This window comes from Balaenoptera physalus, assembly GCF_965194825.1.
Source record: "Balaenoptera physalus genome assembly, chromosome: 15".
Classification (NCBI taxonomy): domain Eukaryota; kingdom Metazoa; phylum Chordata; class Mammalia; order Artiodactyla; family Balaenopteridae; genus Balaenoptera; species Balaenoptera physalus.
Genome location: NC_138894.1, coordinates 52,862,180 through 52,885,976, shown reverse-complemented (window position 1 = coordinate 52,885,976; position 23,797 = coordinate 52,862,180). Strand labels below are relative to the sequence as shown.

At 36.2% G+C, this 23,797-nt stretch overlaps 1 protein-coding gene across 3 annotated transcripts in view; it reads right to left on the bottom strand.

Moving 5' to 3' along the window:
• Positions 1 to 2,299: 2,299 nt before the first annotated feature.
• PSME4 (proteasome activator subunit 4) overlaps positions 2,300 to 23,797 on the bottom strand; it is a 101,717-nt gene continuing 80,219 nt past the window's right edge. Inside the window, exons 32-47 of one of the 3 annotated variants that reach the window (XM_082426232.1) lie at positions 23,388 to 23,469; positions 22,075 to 22,228; positions 21,455 to 21,524; positions 20,477 to 20,602; positions 19,783 to 19,935; positions 17,798 to 17,902; positions 17,152 to 17,243; positions 16,138 to 16,269; positions 15,556 to 15,764; positions 13,282 to 13,367; positions 11,277 to 11,405; positions 10,082 to 10,237; positions 7,008 to 7,176; positions 5,125 to 5,258; positions 4,298 to 4,436; positions 2,300 to 3,396 (exon numbers count right to left, since the gene is read on the bottom strand). In XM_082426232.1, coding sequence (XP_082282358.1) covers positions 4,302 to 4,436; positions 5,125 to 5,258; positions 7,008 to 7,176; positions 10,082 to 10,237; positions 11,277 to 11,405; positions 13,282 to 13,367; positions 15,556 to 15,764; positions 16,138 to 16,269; positions 17,152 to 17,243; positions 17,798 to 17,902; positions 19,783 to 19,935; positions 20,477 to 20,602; positions 21,455 to 21,524; positions 22,075 to 22,228; positions 23,388 to 23,469 — 1,932 coding nt within the window. In that variant the 3' untranslated portion in view covers positions 2,300 to 3,396; positions 4,298 to 4,301. Of the gene's footprint in view, positions 3,822 to 4,297; positions 4,437 to 5,124; positions 5,259 to 7,007; positions 7,177 to 10,081; positions 10,238 to 11,276; positions 11,406 to 13,281; positions 13,368 to 15,555; positions 15,765 to 16,137; positions 16,270 to 17,151; positions 17,244 to 17,797; positions 17,903 to 19,782; positions 19,936 to 20,476; positions 20,603 to 21,454; positions 21,525 to 22,074; positions 22,229 to 23,387; positions 23,470 to 23,797 lie in introns of those variants that run through there. The other 2 variants (XM_082426231.1, XM_082426233.1) reach the window with 2 other exon arrangements.

Below are 23,797 nucleotides of genomic sequence, written 5' to 3'. Positions count from 1 at the left end.
AGAGTTATCAAGTAGCATTCCCAAGTATGTTTGTTACTCTGGGGACAAAAGAAAGCCAGTTAAACTATTTACTACTTCAGTGTCCCAACCTGGGTAACTAGGATCTTACTACTTTTCTGACCTTCTCAGAGGGTACCACTTGAAAACACAGAGTGCTATTTTAATGTTCTTTCCTTCACCGAGTGCCAGAAAACCAGAAAGTTCCATTCAAGCGAAGTACTTAGGACACTGCTATTGAAACACCTATTTTGGCCCATAGTTTATCTTCTAAAACAGAACAGTTCGGCGCCAACAAGTACCAAATAATTGGATTTACGCATATATTTTTATCAGCCACCCACACCACTCTGTTTTCATCAAGAGAAAGTCAAGAGGGCTGGATAATTTATGAGGTAGATACCCAGTCCAGGGGTTGACTATGCTATCAGAATTTAGAAATAACTTCAAAAAAACAAAACAAAAAGAAAATTCACAAGTTGTAAAGGATTCTAGAGAGCTAGAAGAGGAAATCTGGAACCATCAAAGTTCCAGAACTAGTAAGCACAATCAACAAGACGAAAGCTACTATGATCGTGTCTACAAAACGTACCAGCAGTGTGTCAAATTGGAAAGAACGCTGGTTTAGTAGTCACAAAGTGGAAATCTACAAATAAACAAGCAGGGCTGACTAAGTATGTTAAGATATGAATAGGCTATCAATTGGCAGGGAAACCAGCATTCTAATACACACTATCATTGACAATGCAAATTGACACATGCACTTTGAGGAAAGAACATCAGAGCCATTAAAATGTTTAGATTCATGTCCTAAAAATCTCACTCCTTGGAATTTATCCTAAGGAAATACCTGAATAAAAGAAACAAGTTTTAAGTATGAAGGGATGAAAATGTTCGCTGCAGTGTGATCTGTAGTAGAGAAAACTGAAAACCTTGATGTTCAACAATGAGGGAATACTCAAAAGAGTGACAGTAACGAGACAAATGGCCCTTGGCTGCAAAAATAACTACAAAGTCTGTAGAAAGTTATTTTTCCAGTAAGACAAAATTCCTCACTGGTTCTCTCTGGCCACATTACTAATCATTAACATTAAGAAAATAGGTAGGTAAATTTTCCTCCCAAATTTTGAAACACAATTTGCAAATTCTTTCTTTTTTAAAGGATTCATTCAGAAACTAAAAATTATTTATTGGCTCATACAACATTAAAGATACAAGCTTTCTCCTCCCCTTACTTCCTACCACTCACCCACTGCCCATCCCCACCCGAAACCTGCCTTAACTCAGTCTTCCAGGCCCAATCAGCAGTGACGTCTAAACACTGGTCTGCCTACACACACCACCCCCCAAACCCTTAATACTTGCCTTCCCTTAACACTGTTCCTGCTATCTTCTCCATTCTTTTGAATGCAACATCCATTTAAGAACTTAGACAATGGTGGCCATCCATCCCTTTTCTCTCCCTCCTCCTTTTCATTCTTGAGGCCACCGATAGAAAATTTAGGAATTAAATAATTCACAATATAACCAGGTAGGGTATCAAAGTAATAAGCAACTTCTAAGGCTGGTATCAGAATCACATTGGACATGTGATTAAGGTGCCCTGCTTTTAGGCCTAGAGTGGGCCTTAGGAGTCGTCACCAGTGGTTCTCAATCCTGGCTGCATAACTGAAGCATTTATGGAGCTTTTAAAAGACTTTTAAAGTTTTTAAAAGACGTTGATGCCTGAGTCCCAACCACAGAAATTCTGACTGAGAAACACAGTGGGTGCCCAGTATCTTATATTTTTTAAATTCCCCACTTTAGGAACCTCACCTATGGCATTGTATTTTCATACAGCTTGGCTAGGAAAAACTGGAGTGGTCAATACAACATAAAACCTCACTGCTCAAACTGTGGTTTCAGGACCAGGCATCAATATCATGAGCTGGGAGCATGAACTAAAATTCACATTCTAGGCCCATCAATTTGAGAATCAATCATCTAGACCAGTGTTGTCCAAGAGAACCTTCTGTGATGATGAAAACATTCACCTGCCTATTTAACAGGGTAACCACTAGCCAAAAGTGGCTAATGAGCACTTGAAATGTGGCTATTGAGACTGAGGAATTTTTTATTTAATTTAAATGTAAATAGTCACACATGGCTATGACCTATTGTGCTGGACAGGTCTGATCTAGATAATTCACTCTGGTCAGAGGGCATGAATTTACGGATCCAGATCTATGAATGCAAAAGGAATCCATGAGGGTCACTGGCTACAGAACTGTCTTCTCCTTGTAATGAAGACAAAAGCCAGGTGTTAAAAACAATCCATTTATTGCGTTTTAAACTAGTTACACAATTGAAATAATCAGTTTGGCACTACACTATACAGGGATTACGCCTGTGTATGCTGACACTTAAATACTGTACCAGGACCTCTGCTGTGCTTAGGTCTGTATCGAGTCATTCAGCAAGTAGATACTAAAAAATATACCGTAGTGTTCCTTTAAGGAAGACTGTACAGGGCGGGCTGCAAGATGACATTCACCAACTTGTGAATTACTTGAACCTAGAAGATACCTTGCCTTCTATAAACTGGTCATAGGCAAACATGTGGTGTTCGCATTTAGAGATGCGCACAAAAAGTTACATAAAAGTTCAGACATTCTAACGATAAATAAACTCAAAAAACCCACACCTCAGCTTTTGTAACATGAAAAGATAAAGAAAATAATTTAAAAACACACAAAAAATGGCATTCAATTGGTACAAAAGCCAAAAAAATCACTATAATAAAGAGCTATATGTGTATCTTTACAAATTAATTACACAATGGTGTTGTGTAAGAGGTTGCATCTGTACAAAGTCTTGCCAATGCTATCTCTACAGTTTATACAGTCTTTTACATCTATGTAACATTTATTAAACAAGTCAAATAAATATTAAGACTTATTAGTCTCAATGATTCTGCAGGCAAAAAAAAAAAAAAAAAGGAAAAGGAAAAAAAAATTAAAAAGAGAAAAAAAATTACAGAATTTCCACAAACACAGCAGACTTCTATTAGTCAAGTGTAACAGTTTTCAAAGAGGGTCAAACAATATTTGCAAAGAATACAGGTAAAAATCAACCAGTCAGGGTTTTTATTGTTGTTGCTGTTTATTTGCAAAATCACACATTGTATACATACATATCAATCAAAAATTTATTCACCAAACCCCTAGTTTTTCAGCAACTGCTCTTCTATTCAGCACCAAAAACTCCAGTCTGTGGGAAACACGTGGACACAGACTTCACTTCTGTGTCTTGGTCGAGCAATCCATCAGGTCCTTGGCTGGGTTCAAGACTTGCCCTCTTTTCCTTCCCTCTTCATGGCTCTCCAGGCTTCAGATTTGTGGCCCACAGGCCTACTACCATCTAAACCCAACAGCCATTCGGAAAGAATTCAAAATAATTTGAGATGAATGAAATGACAGGATCTGTATTACAGATGGGCCTTCTCTATTCCAAGTAAACTGTTTCGTAATGAGTTCCTAGACTCTGTCTGGTCTTGGATGCCATGATCATATTGGGTAATTATTTCTAGCCTGAGACATTATGGCTTTGTCTGATGCCTCAAAGAAAAAGTGATTAATATTCCGGAAATACTTCTGGACAAGTTAGGAAATCAAATGGCAGCTGAGAACCTGTGGAACGCAGACTAATGAGACCAAACACAGAAACCACCAAAATGATGAGAGCTCAACAGAGGCAGAGTTTTAAAACCTGCAGAAAGCCACCACAGATGGTACCTGAGGATCTGGAATTTTTGATGAAAAGAGCTCGAAGTGAGGACTACTCATCTGTATCAAGGAGGAAAAAAATTTCAGTTAGACAACAGGACATCCAACTCTAAGAGCCCAGTAAATGAAATCTTCATTCATCCTATCTCAGTAGAAAGGTTTCTGGGTCCTCCCTCTTTAATACAGAATGGATGATAAATACTTAAGAATCCAGATGAAATGTTTTCACAACTGTAGAACCCAGAATCCCTACGACAACCCAAAATAGCCAGGACCCACTCAGGAGGCAATTAAGAGTAAGATCTCTTTTCTTTTATCTAACCATAAAACCACTCATGTATAAAGGCCCAAAAGCAGTCACATCAATTCTCTGCTTAATACCTAAAGCAGAGAAGAAAGGATAAAATTCTCTGGGAACTTACTTCCACTGGCCATAGTAAAAGTCATGAAAGAAAAAACTTAGGAATACCCGCTTCTCAGTTATCAGACCAATGACCTTTGAGGATGTCAGATTTCTTTAAACTTTGCTGCCTCACCTTTCTATGCATAATAGCAGGGTGACACGAGGAGATCGGTGAGAACAAGCAGCTGGTCATCAGTGAATTGCTGTTTGTGTTCTTGCCAGTTGTCATGGTGCGTCCTTCGGAAATTGGATAAGGTCTTTTTTACAGTCATCTGTAGAGTAGGCAACCCACATACATTTTATTTTAACCTCTCCGGGGTTATATTTAGGATACCTTCAGCTAAATAACAATCCTTCTAGACTTCAGATCTTACACTTCACCAAGAGCTACAAAACCAATAAACCAATCTTACTTCAAAAAGCCACCAAGCTTACTTCTTTAGAATTAGTACTAGCTGCAATTTAGGACAAGCGACCAGAACTCGCACCACATTATTAAACCAGCTTCAATATATACTTACATCTATTTATCAAAGTGAAAAGGACAAAGTCATTGCTCTTCCAAGTTGTTTAATGTAGGAACACAGGTGTTCACTAAATAATACCATCACTTTTCCTGTTTAATATTAGCTCCCAGTTAGATACTTCCTAGATATAAAATGCTAGTGAAATAGAAGCATAAAATTTATTCTGACAACACTGACAATACCTTACTTCCACTGGACTCGGAGGGACAGAAGCTATGGTAATTTCCTTGCTACCAAAAGATCTCAAATATACAGGCAGCAGGGTCTCTGCAAGATTTTAATAATTATTGATGAGTAACTCGGCTCTGGCAGAGGTAGGAGTAGTAGCTTTATCAAAGCAGAAGATCCACAGTATATAGATTAGTATCAATGGTTTCTTACAAAATATCACTGATAATATACGTGCAAAGAAACTAACAAGGGAGAATTTTACCTCAATAGGCTGAGGATCATTCAGATGTGCACTGAGATTCATAAGGAGCTGGGGCATCCAGGTGGGAACATCGTAAGGACTAGAAAGAACACATGCACCGAGCCCCAGCACCCCGGCATGGCGTTTGACCAACTCTGCAAAGAAAACAGCAATATATGTGCAAATATTTACAGGACTCTATTGCACTTGCTACAGTGAAATAAATTAGTTTTCGATCACGCTAGTTGTTTCCAATGTTTGAATTTCTGCATTTAAATATGACTCTGTATGCACACATATCAAAAACATGATTTTAAGGCTAAACTAAAAACATCCTATAGCCGTCCCTCAATGACAGCATAATTATATTTAGGTCCAGAAATGTGTCATGTATTTGGTAAAACTAACATAGTAATGGCTTCTTCTGATCAATTCATATCATATGTGAAAGTGTAATCCCTGATCCTAAAAAAATCGCCAGTCAAAATTAGATCCCACTTTTCTGGATGTGACTACCTCCTACAGAATGCATCAATTCATTAGGTAAACACACCGTGAATGTGGAATGTCTGTATTCCACAAAACAGAACTGCTATGTGTCTGTATTCTACAGGGTCTCTATTCTTCGTTTTTAGTGAAAGAAGTTACATTAAAGTGCTTTCAAATTCTCATTGTTTTTTAATAGAGATGTGTGCGTGTATGTGTTTGTAAGTCTATTATATGTGTGTCCATGAAACGTTGTGGATAGGGAGTTGAAATTAAGAAAGAGGGAATTTGGAGTAGTCATAAACAATGCCATTTGGTTATAACAAAAACCTAAAACTACTTTGGTACTTAATTATTAAAAACACAGTTTTCAAGCAAAAAAACTAGAATATATATTGGTATTTTATTGGAAATTGCTATTAGGTAACTATATGACATAATCAAAACCCTGGCAGACACAGAGAACAGACTTGTGGTAGCGGGGCGCAGGGGTAGGCGGGAAGGACTGGGAGTGTGGGGTCAGCAGAGGCAAACTATTAAATACAAGATGGATAAACGGCAAGGTCCTACTGCAGAGCACAGGGAACTATACTCAGTATCCTGCGACAAACCATAACGGGAAAGAACATGAAAAAGAATGTATATATGTATAACTGAGTCACTATGCTGTACAGAAATTAACACAACACTGTAAATCAACTATATTTCAATAAAATGAAAAACAAAACTAAAACCTTGCTATAATCAGCACTTAAAAGAGCCTCATATTCCAAGCATTTTCTGCAAATTCAGTCAGCTTTCCACTTACTAATAATCTATGTTTTCCATTATTCTTGTGACTATTTGTAGTTAACAGTGGCAAGATCGGACGCTTCTTTGCAATCACATTTAAATTTCTCTTTAAACATGACACAGTCATCAGATCTCACTCTCTTGTTTACCTTCATGCTCAATTAGAGTGGAAGCTCCTGTAGAATAATGAGTGTTCTCACCCTCTATCAAATGCCTAGTGAAGTAATGATTTTCCTCTCTCCAAATGAAAGCAAGCCTTGTTTTGTTTACTTAGTTTTTTCTCTTAGTACATTTACACATAAGTTATAAATTCTAAAAACAAATACTTTAGATCCTCCAAAATAACTAATTCTGGATACCTCTCTTTATAAAGAGATTTCAGGTGGGTGGGTACAGGCTTGATTTACTACAATAGTTGTATGCAGCCATGTACACATTCCTTTGTACCTCTATCAATTTCAGCTTTTACACCCCAGGTCTTGCCTTCTATATGCAAAGCTTCTCAAAAGCAGGGTCAGCCATGCCCGGTACCTAGCATAGACCTAGGCACATACAAGCATTCGATAAATATTTGTTGAGTTAAGCCTGGTTAATTCCCAAACGGTGTTTTCCACCAGTCTTGTTACCTGCAGAAGGAATCGTATTCGTATCTCCTACAAAACCAGGGTCTCGTTTCCTTTTCTTCGGTAGTTTTGTTTTGCAAAGTTGCTCAAAATGAATCTGCATAGGACTGTCCATGGTAAGGAAGTTACACTGTAACAGACCACTTAAGGTGGTAGCAGCCATTTCTCGAACCTATAGAAGACAATCACTTCCATTAGAGCCAAGATCCTAAGCCTGGGGAGGTGAAGAGAGTGGTAAGGGAACTGGGGTGGGGATTTTCCCTGATATTTGTAAACAAATTGTGTAAATGCTCTTCTGCGGTTTCTTAATAGAGATTTCATCAGATTCTCAAAGGGTCTGTGGCCTCAAGATGGATGAGTCACTACACCAGGTTCGCAGAAAGTTTAATGGTTAACCATGCTATACAAAATTAAATTTCTCCATACATTAATTATTTTCTCACTGACTGATAGTTCTTATCTGGGGTGTAACTGTAAAAGCAGTGCCAGAGCCTGACATTAAAATAAAATTTTCCTAGACTCTACATCTCTTAAAACAACTGCTGTTGTTGCTTTCACTGGTAATAAAGATACAGGATAATTTCTATAATTGGCATACATAGTAGAGATTTATATCCATTTTAACTCTTATGAATTTCACAGGCTGTTGTCAGACTATAAATACAGTTTATAGAAGTACTAAATGAAGAGTGTTTAACAGTCCATTTCAAATTGAAATGGGAACTCAAGTTTCGGGAAGACAAAAAAGCTGTAAAAAGTTATCTCAAATATATCACAAAAATTTCTTTTAAATAGTCGTAAGGAAAGGCAATAATAATTTGAAAAAAACCCACTCAAATGCTTTGCTACTTATTCATTCAAAAGATTTTTTCTTAAAATTTTCAATGTGACAGTTTGGGGGTTCTTAACATATTCTTTGCTACTTTTATTACATTATTATATGAAATACATTATAAAATGTTTTACTACTTCATACTTGGTTGCATTATTTCCTTTCATACCATGATTTATTTTTATACTCAACTATTGACTAGAATGCTTTCAACTTCTCACTACTATGCTACAAAACACTTAATTTATATAATTTTTCCATATTGCAATGTATTTTCTTAGGACATGGCTAATTCTAAGAATTGGGATTACTAAATTTCAATGTATCTCCAATTTTACTGTTAATTTTGTGGCTACTGGTTGCTTTTCAAAGAGCCAGTGCTAACATACTATGATACAAAACTAATGGGAATACTGGGTTTTAACTTACCAACACTGGTTATTATTATTACACATTTTTGGCTTTGGTGGGTGGAGAGACCATGAAATTAAGAGTCTCATTGTTTTAAGTTTGTATTTCTCTGGTCATTAAGAGAGGTTTCACTTTTGTTTACGGCTTATATTGTTTTCACCCATACATTTATGATACGACCACCACTATCTACTCCTCAAGGTCTTAATGGTCTTCTAATGCTACAATGTTCTTCTCTAGTTTGATGCTTGACCAATTAAACTAATTTCTAATATTCTTGTGGTCAGATTTATCTATCTCTGGATTTGTGAAATCTATTGACTTAAATACTTAGAATGTCATTCTCGGCTCACAGTTCACATAAATATCCAAATTCATTTCTCCTACTTTCTCTAAGTAAAAAGTGTGTGTTTGGGGTGGGGGTGGGGGTGTAGCTATACTATATCTGGAATACACTTCCGTGTGAGATGTTCTAATCTATTTTCTTTTCTCCAAACTGCTATCAAATTACCCAAACACCTCTAACTGAATTGTTCTCTTTCCCAATAGTGGCATCTACTTTTGTGATATTTTGTTCCAAGGGTCAGTCTGTACATGTCTATAATAATTAATTTTACAAGGTAAGCAAAAAAAGTATTTAGCTTTATCTATAAAAAATTTCCCAACATTTCTAAAAATTTTCCTTTAAATCTAATAAAGTTTTCTTTAAACATTTCTCATTTAGATTACCACAAAGTTTTTTTCCCCCAATATTATCATGAATACTTCTGGCTAATTATTACTGATATTCAGTACCACATGTTTTAAAACTGATAGTTTTAATAAATGTCATGCTTATGTTTATAGTAACAGCTAAGTTTAAGCCTACTACATGGAATAAAATACAAGAATAATCTATAAAAATGTTCTAAAACGAAGTTCAGAAAACAGTCCATTTTGCTATAATATTTAAAGGTAGGAAACACTGACTTTTGAGATTTCCACCTTTCCATTTCCAGTCCTTTAAGTTTAATGAAAAAAAAAAAAAAAAGAATACTCTAAAAAAAATTTACAGATAGCTACAAATATTTTAATCGAAGCCTGTCAGAGTTATAACCACTGGGTGAGTACCCTAGGAACTGGACATATCTGCTCCCAGAACACAAGAAAGCTGGAATGCAAAATGCATAGGTTCATAAGGGAGGCGGAGAAATTTCCATTCCCAGTTTCCTAGGGATACAAATCTATTTTCAGTGCTCTCAAATAAAATACAGATAATTACTGGGAGTGCTCCACTGCATGGAAAACCCGTAAGTCCATAAAATAAAATAAGCAGACATTTCACAAAATTTTCAATTACATTTTCTTTACCTATGGCCAATTTAGACAGTTATATCTTATTTAATGCTACTTCAGCAAAAAAGTTGACTTTAATTTCTCTACCAAGGAAAATAAAAAGGGACAACAATGTTATCTTAAATCTACTGAATAACAGTACCTATGTGTAGATTTTCATTCCATGGAAACTGCTCTCATACACATTCCTATCAGCCCTTTAAAAATCAGTAAGGTAAGTAGAGTATTATCACCTGCAGTCTCATAGATTAAGAAAACTTTGGTTCATAAATGTTATCTGCCCAATTGCAAAGAGAAGCCAGAACAAGAACATGTCCAATGTTTGTTTCCATCTGTACTACAGGAAATGATTGGGGTATAAAAACTAATCACATAGGGCTATGTTAAAATTAAAGTTACTTTTACTTTACATATCAGTGTGTAAATACTTCTTAAAAGAGGCGCCATAATGCTTTCTTTAAATTTATTAAATTTCGGTTTGCTATAACCTAAATTTTACCTCTAGCTGTTCATCCTCCAAAAGACTTATAACCAGCCACCTGATGTCTTTAACTGCATCTTCATTGTTTAGGAAAATAAACAGGTTATAAAATACCATGGTCTGGAGGTAGGTCAGTACTGTATATCTAGCATGCCAAGAACTGCTTCTTGCTGTCTGTGAATGAGAAATTAGTAGAAATAATGAAAACAGTGCTGACAAGAACATGAGATGACAGTGAAATTACAAATAATCTAGACTTCCAACATAACTCTACTTTTACAGGTATAGCTAGAGCAAGCTCATCTTACATTTCCTTCTAAACAAAAGGCTGCACAGCTATTTCAGGTAAAAGTTAGTTATTCTGAATGTATGAGTGAATGGTTGAGAGTAAAGGGAAAGGAACACAGATAAAAGTCAATTTTAGAAGAATTATTTATAATTAATGACCCTTAAATCCTCCAACGCTTGCACATTATTTTATTTTACTTTTGATAGTAGCCGGTAGGTAGGGCAATGAAAGCAAACAAAATTGAGAACTACTAAATTCTACTGCAAAAAAATACCATTTGAGGCTGTTAAAAAATATCTTTCAGGGGAAACCATGGGAACATGTCCATTTTTTATATTATATAACACATGTGTAACCTGCGTAAAGCTGAGCACATAGTACACTAAAAATGCAGCCACAGGACTTCCCTGGTGGTCCAGTGGTTAAGACTCCACGCTTCCACTACAGGGGGCGCGGATTCAATCCCTGGTCAGGGAACTAAGATCCCATAGATCCCACATGCCTTGCGGCATGGCCAAAAATAAATAAAATAAATAAATAAAAATGCACCCAGAAAATATATACTCCCTTAGGTCTTTCTACCACAGATCAGAAAATACAAGTGAATAAAATAAAGGGGAAATGATAAAAGAGAATGCCCACCCCCTCCCTCATAAGTACTTTGTATCCAAGGTGCTTCAATAATTAGCTCTTTATGTATATAGAAAATTTAGGGTTGAGTGACCTGCCCAATGTCACAGAATTCGGTGGCAAGAGCCAGGTACAGATTCTAAATCTGTTTCTTTGGTCAACATATGTCTCCTCTCATACTAAAAGAAGATTCAAAATGAATGCAAGTAACACGTGTTGTGTGTACCGCAGTTGACTTTGTGAAATTCTTAGAACTGTAAACCAAAGATATAAGTGTTTGATATACACTCTTACTTGTTTTAGCACCCGAAGTACCAAAGGCACTTGATGAGGGTAAAGCAACCCCTGAGACATTAGTGATAAACATAACTTTGCATCTCTTTTCAGTTCATCATAGCTATTGTCATTTTCCACTGGGGCGATCTAGAGAACAAAAAAAAAAAAACAAAGACATAAACTGAAAAATAGCTAATAAGTACAAAGGCATCCTTACATGAAAGAAATTACATTTTTAATTTTAACAACTTGTACAGAAAAATCCAAACATACGCAAAACTAGAGAAGAGTATAATGAATCCCCAAGAATCAATCACTTCTTCAACAATGACAAATTCATGGCTAATTCTTTCATTTTTTGCTCCCCTGTGGTTCCCCATTCCCCAATTAAATTATTTGAAGCAAATCCCAGACATATTTCATCCATAAATATTTTATTTCCGGGAATTCCCTGGCGGTCCAGTTGTTAGGGCTCTGTGCTTCCACTGTAGGGGCCACGGGTTCAGACCCTGGTCAGGGAACTAAGATCCCACAAGCCACACAGCATGCCCCCCACCCAAAAAAAGTTATTTTTATCTCTGAAAGATAAAGTCTCTTATTTAAAAAACCTGTAATGACATCATACATAAAAATTCATTACAGTTAAAATATATTCAGTAGTGCTCACATTTCCCCAACTATTTGATGCCTGCATATCCCAGATCCCACTTACCATGAAGGCCTAAAGGAGATTCTCAACCTCAATATTTGTATATTCAGGTTAATTGTTAGGCCCGTCACTAGCAAATTATGCAGTACAGCAATCTAATGATACACATTTTTTTGCAAATTTCAAGTGGATTCAAATAAATCATCCTATCAACCTCATTCTCATATACTATTTGCTTTCTGACTCTTTTCTGAGTGAAGAAAAGGGGTGGAACTCCAGCTATCCCAACATTCATTGCACATTACCCATTTACGAACATATGACATCATGTTCCATACCCACTATGTGGTAGTGGAAAAAAGTTTAGGCACCACTGCCCTAAAGACAAACCATATCTACACCAAGGACCTACAAGTAACAAAGACCTATCTATACACTAATGGCTACTGTCCACTTTTATATCCCAAAAGATCCCAAAGGTATCCATGGGTATCAGGCCCTACAGAGCACTTTAAAAAGTATTTTAGTAGTGAATCCTTCGAAAATTTTCAGGAGTGTTATCTTTTCGAAATTTCCTAAAGACAAAATATACCATGGCAGATGAAAAGTTTAGCATGCCATTTGCTAATAAACAGTAACAAGGGCCCTCCTTCTTAAATAATAACAACTGTACTGACCAATAATTGTCAAGTAGTGGTGATGTCTGTGCCAAGCCTTCCCAATTTGCAATAAGACTAGACTGTTTTCTTAACCACAACCAACCACAGCATCACTACCAACTATAATTTTGGAAACTACCATATAATCTTAGTTTACTAGCTTTATCCACTGACTGGATAGATGAATAATTAAAACCACCTCAGGTTATATCTTGCATCAAATAAAACTTCAATATGATTACCAGACACAAGTTACTTCCTGCAAATATTTGTTAGAACCAACTATATATAGTGCCATTTAGCAATGTAAAATAAATACAATATACTGAACATTTTGATTTTCAAATGTATTATACATTGAATTAAAAAGTCAGAAATAGCTATATTCAAAAATGTCATTGTGGCTTTTTTTTTTTTTTTAAAGCTATCAATATTTCCCTAAACTATTACTTGAAACTGGCTCTCAGTGAAACAATGTTCTGTCTTTAGACTTTTCATGTAACTGTCAAGATCCTACACTTACCTAATATTGGAAAGATTATTTCAACAAATATTTAACCACTAACACCTAATGATTTTCCTGTGACTATTCTACCTTTCAGAGATGCAAACAAATCATACACAGTCTGAAAACCTATCAACCATCTGATGATAATTATAAATTCCTTTTGAAGGTCAAAAGGGGATGCATTTTTAATTTCAGACATAAACTTACCTTAAAAAACAAAGGTAGAAGCTGAAGTTGTTCAGTGACTGCTGTAGAGAAGGATCTTCCTGCACTCGCCATCAGCCATTTCAATACTTTATGGAAACAAACACAAAGAGTCAGTCTTTGCTATCCAGTTAGAGACTACAAAGTAGAGTGATTCTATAATGCTAGTGTCAGCCACTCTGATAGCTCTTCAGTGTAAAGAAAGAGGTCTGTGTTACCTCACAAATTAGATCAGCAGTGTGACAGGATCCATAACAAATGGTATCAACTAATCTATGGGACTGAAGTCACCCTCAAAGAATGAATCAGCAAATTATTAATGGTCTACAAACACTCACACAAAGTACAAATTAAAACTAGCCTTCAAAAATCCTAACAAAGCAAAACTGATGACTAAGTTAGTTGTTTATACTTAGAATCCTTGAAAAAAATTTTAGATATAAAAACAACAGGGGGGCTTCCCTGGTGGCGCAGTGGTTGAGAATCTGCCTGCCAATGCAGGGGAGACGGGTTTGAGCCCTGGTCTGGGAAGATCCCACATGCCGCGGAGCAGCTGGGCCCATGAGCCACAGCTACTGAGCCTGCGCGTCTGGAGCCTGTGCTCCGCAACAAGAGAGGCCGCGATAGTGAGAGTCCCGCGCACCGCGATGAAGAGTGGCCCCCACTTGCCGCAACTGGAGAAAGCCCTCGCACAGAAACGAAGACCCAACACAGCCAAAAATAAATATAAAAATAAATAAATAAATAAGACCCGGTGCAACCAAATAAATAAATAAATATTAAAAAAACAAAAAACAAAACAAGTTTATCTTAAAAAAAAAAACAAAAAAAAACAACAGGGAACCCCCAATAATCAAGACAATTTTGAAAAAGAACAAAGTTGGAGGACTCACAATTCCAGATTTCAAAACTTAATACAAAGCTATAGTAATCAAAACAGTGTGATACTGACATAAGAACAGACATAGAGACCAACTGAATGCGCCAGAGAGCACAGAAATTAATGCTCACACATATGGCCAATTAATTTTCAACAAGAGTGCCAAGATTATTCAATGAAAAAAACGACAGTCTTTTTAACCAATGATGCTGGGAAACTGGGTATCACAAGCAAAAGAAAGAAGCTGGATCCTTATCTTATACCATGGACAAAAATTAGCTCAAAGTGGACTGACGACTGAAATGTAAGTGCTAAAACTATAAACCTCTTAGAAGAAAACTTAAGGGACAAACTTCATGACACTGGATTTGGCAACAATTTCTTACACATGACACCAAAAGCAAAGGCAACAAAAGAAAGAAGAGGTAAATCAGACTTCATTAAAATTCAAACTTTTGTGCATCAAAGGACACTATCAAGAGAGTCAAAATGGGAGAAAATATTTGCAAATCATTTTCAGATAAGGGATTGATATCCAGAATATAGAAAGAACTACAACTCAACGACAAGAAAACAACCTAATTCAAAAATGGGCAAAGAACTTGACATTTCTCCAGAGAAGAAACAAAAATGGAAAATAAGCCAATGAAAAGATTTTCAACCACTAGTCATAAGGGAAATGCAAATTAAAACCACAAGATACCTTCTTCACACCTATAAGGAGAGCTATAGTCATAAAAACAGAAAACAGGTGTTGGCAAAAATGTGGAAAAGTTGGAACCCCTCTGCACTGCTGGTTGGAATGTAAAATGGTGTGGCCACTGTGGAAAATAGCTTGGTGGCTCCTCAAAAAATTAAACATAGAATTACCACATGGTCTAGCAATTCTGCTTTCAACACCCAAAAGAATTGAAAGCAGAGACTCAAACATACTTCTACATTAATACTCATAGAAATATTATTCACAATAGTCAAAAGGTGTAAACAACCTGAATGTTCATGAACAGATGAATGGATAAACACTGAAAACACTATGCAAGGTGAAAAAAGCCAGACATAAAAGGACAAATATTGTATGATTTTCCTTATATGAGATACCTAGAATAGGCAAATTACAGAGACAGAAAGTAGAATGGTGGTTGCCAGGGTCTGAGGGAGGGGAGAATGAGGAGTTATTGTTTAGTGGGTACAGAGTTTCCGTTTTGCAAGATGAAAAGAGTGTAAAGATGGATGAAGGTGACGGCTGTACAACAATGTAAATGTATTTGATGCCACTCAGCTAAAAATTTTGTATTATGTACATTTTACCATAATAAAAAGGGGAGGGGGGAGAAGTCAATAGGATAATCTAAAATGTCTGTTTTTAGAGGGAGTTTCTACTAAGTTTAGCCACTCACTAGTTTTCAAGAGTTTTATGCCCTGGGTTCGTTCATCTTCTTCACCAATTCCATTTTCTTCCATAACATGGTTCTGAATTTCCTCATCTACATCCATGAGGGGTTTCAATTTATCTAGAATTCGAGCAGTAAACTCAGGGACACGAGGGGATGCTGTTGGTGCAGTGTTTGGCAAAGAAACATCTATCATGAATATATAGGTCAGCACACTGTAAAATAGAATACATATAATAAGAAGAGATCCCACATTATCAATAAAACTAAGGTTCAAAAGTACGACCCAACCAAAGTAAATTTTCCCAAGACAATCCCTAGAGAGGGTCTTGTGCCTGTGCACACAATTCTGAGGTATTAAAAACTACAGTGTGGCGACTACTCCCCACTGGCTTGTGAGCACACTACCATTCTATTTTACATTCAGAGACTCTTGTCTAATGTCCCACAATACAACATAAAACAAAATCTGAAGAAGAGGATATCATGAAACTCAACAGTAACATAACCAGTATGTATTACTAGACATTAATATTTGATAAAAAGAACTCAAGAGGTATACCACACCACAGAGAAAATAATACCTACCTCCCTATTCTTTCCCTGACATTTTTGTAAACCTGGGTGAGTTTGGGTTCCAAGTACTTCAGTAGTCTATGCAATAGCTCAGGTACTCTCCACTCCTGCTGGGCAAGGCCACCTTGCAAGACATAGAGTCGACTAAAAGTAAAGCACAGTAGAGTTGTGTTAGTGCCCGTCTCTGCCTTTACATGTTTTTTTTTTTTTTTCCCCCCTGTGGCATGTGGGATCTTAGTTCCCCGACAAGGGATCAAACCCGTGCCCCCTGCAGTGGAAGTGCAGAGTCTTAACCACTGGACCGCCAGGGAAGTCCTGCTTTTACATATTGACAGTATAGATTAATGATGTCTGTATTCCACTTAAAATTGTTTCATTTTCAAACTAACAATTTAGAATAGCACCTTTAGGAAGATTTTATTAATTTTTTCTACATCATTTTCTCTGTATCTCATTTCATCTCCACTGCTATACAATCAAAGGAAACACTGACTTTAGAATACTCATGGAGTTAATCTCTAAGCAGCAGAAGTTTCCTCACTAATTAATAATAAAAAAAAAATTATTCTTCTTGTTACAGGATTATCTAGATTTTGTCCTCTTGTTCAGTAATTTTTGCAGTTCCTTATGACCAAGCATATTTTTTCTTAAAAGGATTACTATCTTCTTTCCTAATAGGAAAGAGTGAAAAATTAGAACATGTGATAAAGAAGTTAATAATACTGTCATGGTACAAAAAAGCAGTCCTGATATAAAAGATGTGACAGCGGAGTAGGCTGGACCTACTTTATGTCTGAATTGCTCAGGCTGCCTCCATTTCTCCTACTTGTTCTCAATTGAGAAATAACTGTATTTAGAATCATATGTTGTATTGGATTGAACTATGGTCATCTCCCAGAAGAAAGTGTTACATTATGTAGCCTTTAGGAGTATAGACATTTCACTTCTACTTATACATAAAGAACAAAGATGTTATCTTTTGTTGTAAAATCTTTTGTTAACCTCATAAGCTTCCTTCTCATTTACCATGCATCTACAAAGGATCCTCCTTCACCACTCAGTGGTGATTCCAACAGCAGCTCAAAAAGCCAATGAAGTTTCCGGGGATCTCTGCTTTCCTGTGTTGAAAATATAAAGCAGCAGCAATTAAAACAGAGGTCATACAATTTTTCAAATAAATCAGACATCGTTATTTTAGAAATATAAATAAATATAAGTATAGAGGAAGAAAATCAAACTAAAACTCATAGGCAAGTCAAATCCAAATGTATTCTTATAGCTCATGTTAGAAAGAGTAACAGTGAGAAAATTGTTAGCTAAATGGACTCTCTTAAATCAAAGTATAACTGCCCTGGACATATAAGGTGTCAAAAATAATACCTATAACCTTGTATCATCTGGCTTTTACTGTATGTAAGTTACACTTCTAGATATAGGATTTGACTTGTCATTTAATCTAATAATGCAATTACCATGGCAGAGAAGGTATAACAATCACTTAAGAGTTATCACTCAAGGCTTATTTAAAAAGCTAAACAGAACCATCTCCAGTCATGTAAGATGATAAAATTTCAGGATTCAAGAGGTATAATGAGATTTTACACATTTTGAGACATGGTATGAAACAGCTTGAATAGATCAGTGAGACACAAAAATGAATAGGAGAACTTACACAGGATGTTGCTATACAAGTTCCCCAGTCGTTATAAGTTTCTACTGTAATGTTGGACAATGCTGTTCGAAGCAGAGGACACAGAAGCTCCGAAAGCTTCTCCACCTACTCAAAACAAAATACACAGGAAAAAGTTAATGATACTCAGAACATTTTTCTTCAACTATCTTTTTCTGCAAACACACACATACAAATACACAACCTGATACTTCCTTTATTTCTTAGAAGACCCAAATAATCCAAGAAGGTAACTTCACCATGTTACCATGATACATATCCAGGTAATAAGGCCATCTTTTTCCAAAAAAAAAAAAAGAATCAGAAAAGAGGAGACACTTTATATGGTTTCTTACAAAATCTCTCATACTATTAAAAAGTTCTCTCTTTAAATGTCTGAATGACATAGTACACTGGGCTGAAACAAAACCTCAGTCATCTCTGTATTTTGCATGCTTATGGAGGTCACTTGATTGAAACCTAATATAGGAAGCGATGACTTTTCAATACAATTTAGTATTAGCCTGAAGTATAACCTTTAAATTCCAAGTTTTGGATGACTATAAATAGCATTTTAAAAGTGTTCAGTTATACAGAGACTGTGAATATATATATGTGTCTAAACACTAAACTGCTTCTCACAGTTTAGAGAGAACACAAATCACCTTGAGATCTTGATAAAATGCAGATTCTGATTCATTAGCTCAGGGTGGGACCTGGGATCCTACTTTTCTAATAAGCTCCCAAGTGATGCCCAAGCTGCAAGTCCATGGACTATACTTTAGTCAAAATGACCTACGTAGGACAAGTGGGGAGAGAGGGCTTGGGATAAAATTTCCAGTGGTAGCACTAGGCACTGAATAAAAAGAAAAAAACAAGCTATATCTTAAATAACTTATACGGAAACGAGATGTGTTCTAGAAATGAGGTAACTCAAAAATGACAGAGACAGGATGACAAGGATATATATGAACATGGTTAAATAAAACTGTTTCATATGGGAGCAGGAAAATGGCAATATTACAAACTAACGAATACTTTAATACATGATTCGAATATGTATAACTAAACTAATATATTAAAAAGTGTTGATAATCCTCCTAAAAAGTATGTGTAATTAAGTTTACCAGAAACAATATTTGCGTCTTTTCTTTGAAAAATGGCAGCCTACCTTTTACTCAGGCATTCTGGACATTTTACCAGGTTATTTTCAGTCTAGTGCATCTTGCTAAGAAACTAAACTTAGGGTGGATATGTAAAACTTAATCTTACAATTAAAAAGACAGATACTCAAAAAAAGGCTGTCAAACTCAAACCATCTACGAGACCAAATGAGTAATGTAAATTAGCACAGAGGCTAAGAGAAAAGATTTAATGAGAAGCTAGAGAGTGCCTCAGGAAGGGAGAAACCCATGCACAGCCCCAGCCAACTGATACAGTGCAGCAATGCGGGACCAGTATTCCACGATTTTCCTATTTCTCAAGAGAAACTAAAATCTCTTTTACAGGATGGAAAAAAATTCAGATTTTAAAAGACATTCAATGCCACCTATAGACCACGACTTTGTGACCTATACTCAAAAGCAATATGAAGTTAAACATTTCATATTTTAGGTGTTAACATCTTTTTCTTTTTTTAAAAGATGTGTGTGCCCTCGATGCAGCCGTGAATATGTTCTGATAAACACACAAACCTGCTGTCCACCTTAGAGCTCACAGGCGCCACGGGCTAACCCCATGGAGACGAGACAAGCGGTAGGACCACTGTCCACCCCGCCGCTGCCCCCATCAGCCGCCCGCCCGGCCACCTGTCGCCTTGCTCCCTCCTGAGGACCGCCAGCCCGAGGTGGCACCGGAATGCTGGCAGAGGGGCAGTGGTGGCGGAGGCTGAGGGACTGAGCTAGGTGTTAATACCTAACGCGTTGGGAATTGCTGCATAAATGGATAATGCAGCTTTAAGAGGGAATGCACTGTACAAATTACATCACCTTTTCAAATGTCCAATGTTTAGAGCCTCTGATTAAACCAGCTATAATTTCTGCAACACATCGCTGGGTGCTCTCATGTGAATCTGCAACCAAATGTTCTAAATGGGGCTTCAGAACTGGCAGAAAGGCATCATCAAAATTTCTGAATATACCCTATGCAAATAAAAACAAGAAAGTGCTTCAGTACTCAAACGACTAGCATCTCCAGTATCACATGCTTATATTTGTTTGCTGTTATTACCACTGTGCTTAAAAAACTCCATGTTCTCCCCCATAGAACTTAACTGTTTTAACAATGTCTGTAAGTTAAAATGGTAAAAACACTGTCATTTGCCACATTACATTAAAATATGATCAGTGAAAGAAAAATTAATAATCTTTCTAACCTTAAAAATATCACACACACCTCAAAAAAAAATCAAATAAACATGAAATGCACATAGTCTTGTGGGTTTTGGTTTTTTGCTTCTACTGCTAATTACAAACATTAGAGATAAATACTAAAAAGCTTGTTTTTTTTTGAGTCCTAGACCTTAAGCCAAGATGAATATGATAGCCATTACTTCCAGAGTCATTTTAGATAACGATAACAGATGACTAAACTCAAACTCTGAACAAATACTTTAAAACTTATGAACCTACAAATTGACAGTCACTAAGCTTTATGAAAAGGGTATGTAAATAACATAGTTACCTTAAAGAGGCAAAAACGTCGAGGATTAAATTTATCTTTTCCTTTTCTGTCTTCTAAAGATAGAAAAGTAATTAACTGTTCCACAAATTTAGGATCAGAAAAATGATCAAATATAATCTGTTCTGCCTATAAAGTTAAAAAAAAAGAACAACATTCAGGGATTAAAATCTATTTAAAAACACGCTTCTGAAAACATTAAAATTCAACCATAAAGTTTTGAAACTCAACAGTAAGTTTTTATTTTTGTTCTAAAGAATTTTTAGTTCTCATAGAGCCTTTCTGGAACCAAAATAATATTGCCTCCTAAAAATGCTAAATCCTAAGAATAGCTAAAAGTTTTCCTTCAGCTCTTCAAGTTTGGATTCCACTTCTCAAACTGTGAAATAAAACCAAAAAATGTTCTGCTTGAGAAATGAAGACTTAATGCTATTGTGCCAATTTCTGTGCAAATTAGGAAAATCCTCCAAACTGCAAACCAAACCCCAGGAAATTATTTCCATATTTATAAAATATCAGCAGTTAAAAGGTAAACTTTGCTCAGAATTAGAAAATAAAAGCTACAACATTAACTTAGTTGAGGAAGACATAAACCTAAAAGCCCTTCATCAACTTTCAAAATGATAAAGAAGTTCTACAAAGACTACGAAGTTCCGACTTAAATCTACAAACATCTATTTACTGAGTATCCATCATTTATACGCAATAAAAAATTAAAGCCAGTACCCGAGTGCTAAGTAGGTAGTAACTTGGGAGTGACCTTAGATATAGAAGACTTGTGCTAACTGGTCCTAACAGAAGGGGGGACGGTTGCTGGGGAGTAAGGGAGCGCACATTTACCAATACTTACTGTGCTATACTGCAATACACAAATTGGGGGGAAAAAACCCATGAACTTAGTTTGAAATATAAATCAGGGGCCAAAAGTAAGATGCATCTGAACCAGGTAAGTGTTTACACATGGTGAAATTAAATGCTTACCTCTGTCAAATCCTCCCTGCTTCTGCCAAGCTTAGGCTGCTCTTCCACACCAGCATAAACAACCATATTCCTACACAGTAAGAGTTTATATTTGTAATACACGTAGGAAACAACATTAGAGCTTCATGGACAGAAAGCATTAGAAGGCACTTTTAATGAACTCTAATCGGATGCTAAGTTGTGGGTTATGAGTATATCACTCAGTCTTCCACCTTAAAAATCTCAGGTCATTGCATCCTAATGACATAGATTATTGGTGTCAATAAGAGACAAATAAGTATTTCTTGGGGCTGGTTTAGACATGTGTAGTATTAATAGGTAGGAATATAATTTAGAGCAACTATTAACAAACTCCTTAGATGTATAATGGTGGACTAAGGAAGTCTAAGGGTTTCAGTGGAAAGACAAGGAAAGAGGCAGGATGAGGTATAGCACTGGCAAGAACAAAGAAAAAGAGGAAGAGGGAAGAGGGAAAAAGCTAGAGATTGTGTATCTTTGGTGACAACGGACCTCTAACTGCTTCAACTGCCTCAGAACCTCCCTAGAAATCCAGATGATAAAACAAATTATATCAAAGATAAGTTGTTTAATAATAAGGTGCATGGCAAGTTGCAACTTACTGTGGCCAGGTGTAGTATCCCCAGTGAGTTTTTTCCACAAAGCAACTTGACTCCCATTCTTTTTTAGTTCTTGGTATACTTTTGCTATCATAATGCAACCAATGATTATCGGGTCTATCACCAGCAACAATTTGGGTGGGCTTAGGATATCCACCTAAGGAAAAGACAATTACATTTCGTGAACTTCAAAATAACTGTGCTAGTGTGACTTTATAGTCAAATAGTGCTAGTGTGACTTTATCTTCACAACAAGACTCTGTTAAAATTCGCTCAAGGCAAAAGCACATACATATGAGGCATTTCACATCAGAGAAGGAAAGATGGGATTATCCACTAAATGGTGTTGGGATAGTTATTTGAGGGGAAACAGTCAAGTTTGATCCATACTTCACCCCTTTTACCGAAATTGAAAGGATTAATTTTGTTAAAACTTTTTAGGTTTGAATTAATTAATTACAGAGCTCAACGAATTCCCATATACCCTCTTCAACCAGATGCCCCCAATTTTAACATTTCACCATGTGTACACTTTGACATTCTCTCTCTCTCTTTACACACACACACACACGTACACATGCACCTACACACACTTGTTTTTTGGGACCATTAAATATTCATTTAATATGAGACTTACAAACATGTGTTTCAAGTGAGGGTAAAACAAGATTAGCAGTAGAGAGTATAATGAAATGAAAGTCTTTCCCACATTTAGTTAACACCATTTTATAGTGTTCCAAACTAAAGGTGGTAGTTGGTGCACAGCTACACTCCCTCCCAAAATGAGGTTGGGGGTAAACTGAAGACAGCTGTTTGAATATCTCAGGAGTTATCAGAGATTAAAAAAATTGATAGCCAAAGTAATAAAAATGATGTTTTTCTCCCTCCAAAATCAAATTAACCTTGCCCCTAATCCTACTACTGAGGAAGAAACACTTAACATATTGATGAGTTAAATGGTAATGGTATTTTAAGCCTTTGAAATACAGTTTGATAAATAACTAGTATAATTGCTTAGCTGATGAGATAAGTAAGTAGATGACATGTGTACCCAGAGTGTGTAAAAGCTACACATTTTATGTATTATAAAGACATAAAGAGCCATCTATTTTTATAAATACTTGTTATCACTAGTTTTTACTAAGTCAACTGTTTTCCCTTTATAATATTATTTCATACTTCGTATTAAAATCTTCCTATACTTCTATACTTCGTATAGAAAAATACTTGAGATCAAGAACTGTAATTTATACATTTCAAAGAAACTTTCCAAGTTTGACTGAGAAGCACTACTCATTACGTTTGATAGCACTTACTGATTTCATAGGGATTGATGGTCAGCTTTTTGTGGGTTCTTTTTAGCTGCTTAAGAATACCAGCAACAGCTGAGATTGCCATCTAAAAAAGAAGCAGGTGAGGCACATATATCAAAATTTTGAATCTCTCAAATGATTGCTCCCTTGATCAAAAGCAGAAGCTGGGTTTTGTTTCTTTCCAAAGCAGAGAAATACCTCACCCACTGACATCTGGCAGCACAGCCACATGAGGGCTAACTCTGACTTGGATTGAGTCAGTTGCAGCTCTTACTTTTAAACCTTCATCCATGCTAGTTTCTGCCTAAAAAACTTTTATCCTTTCTTTGTTAAACCAACTCCTGCTCATTCTTCCTATCTCAGCCTAAACATTTCTTCCTAAGGGTCTTTTCCCAATGTGCCAGCTCAGGTCA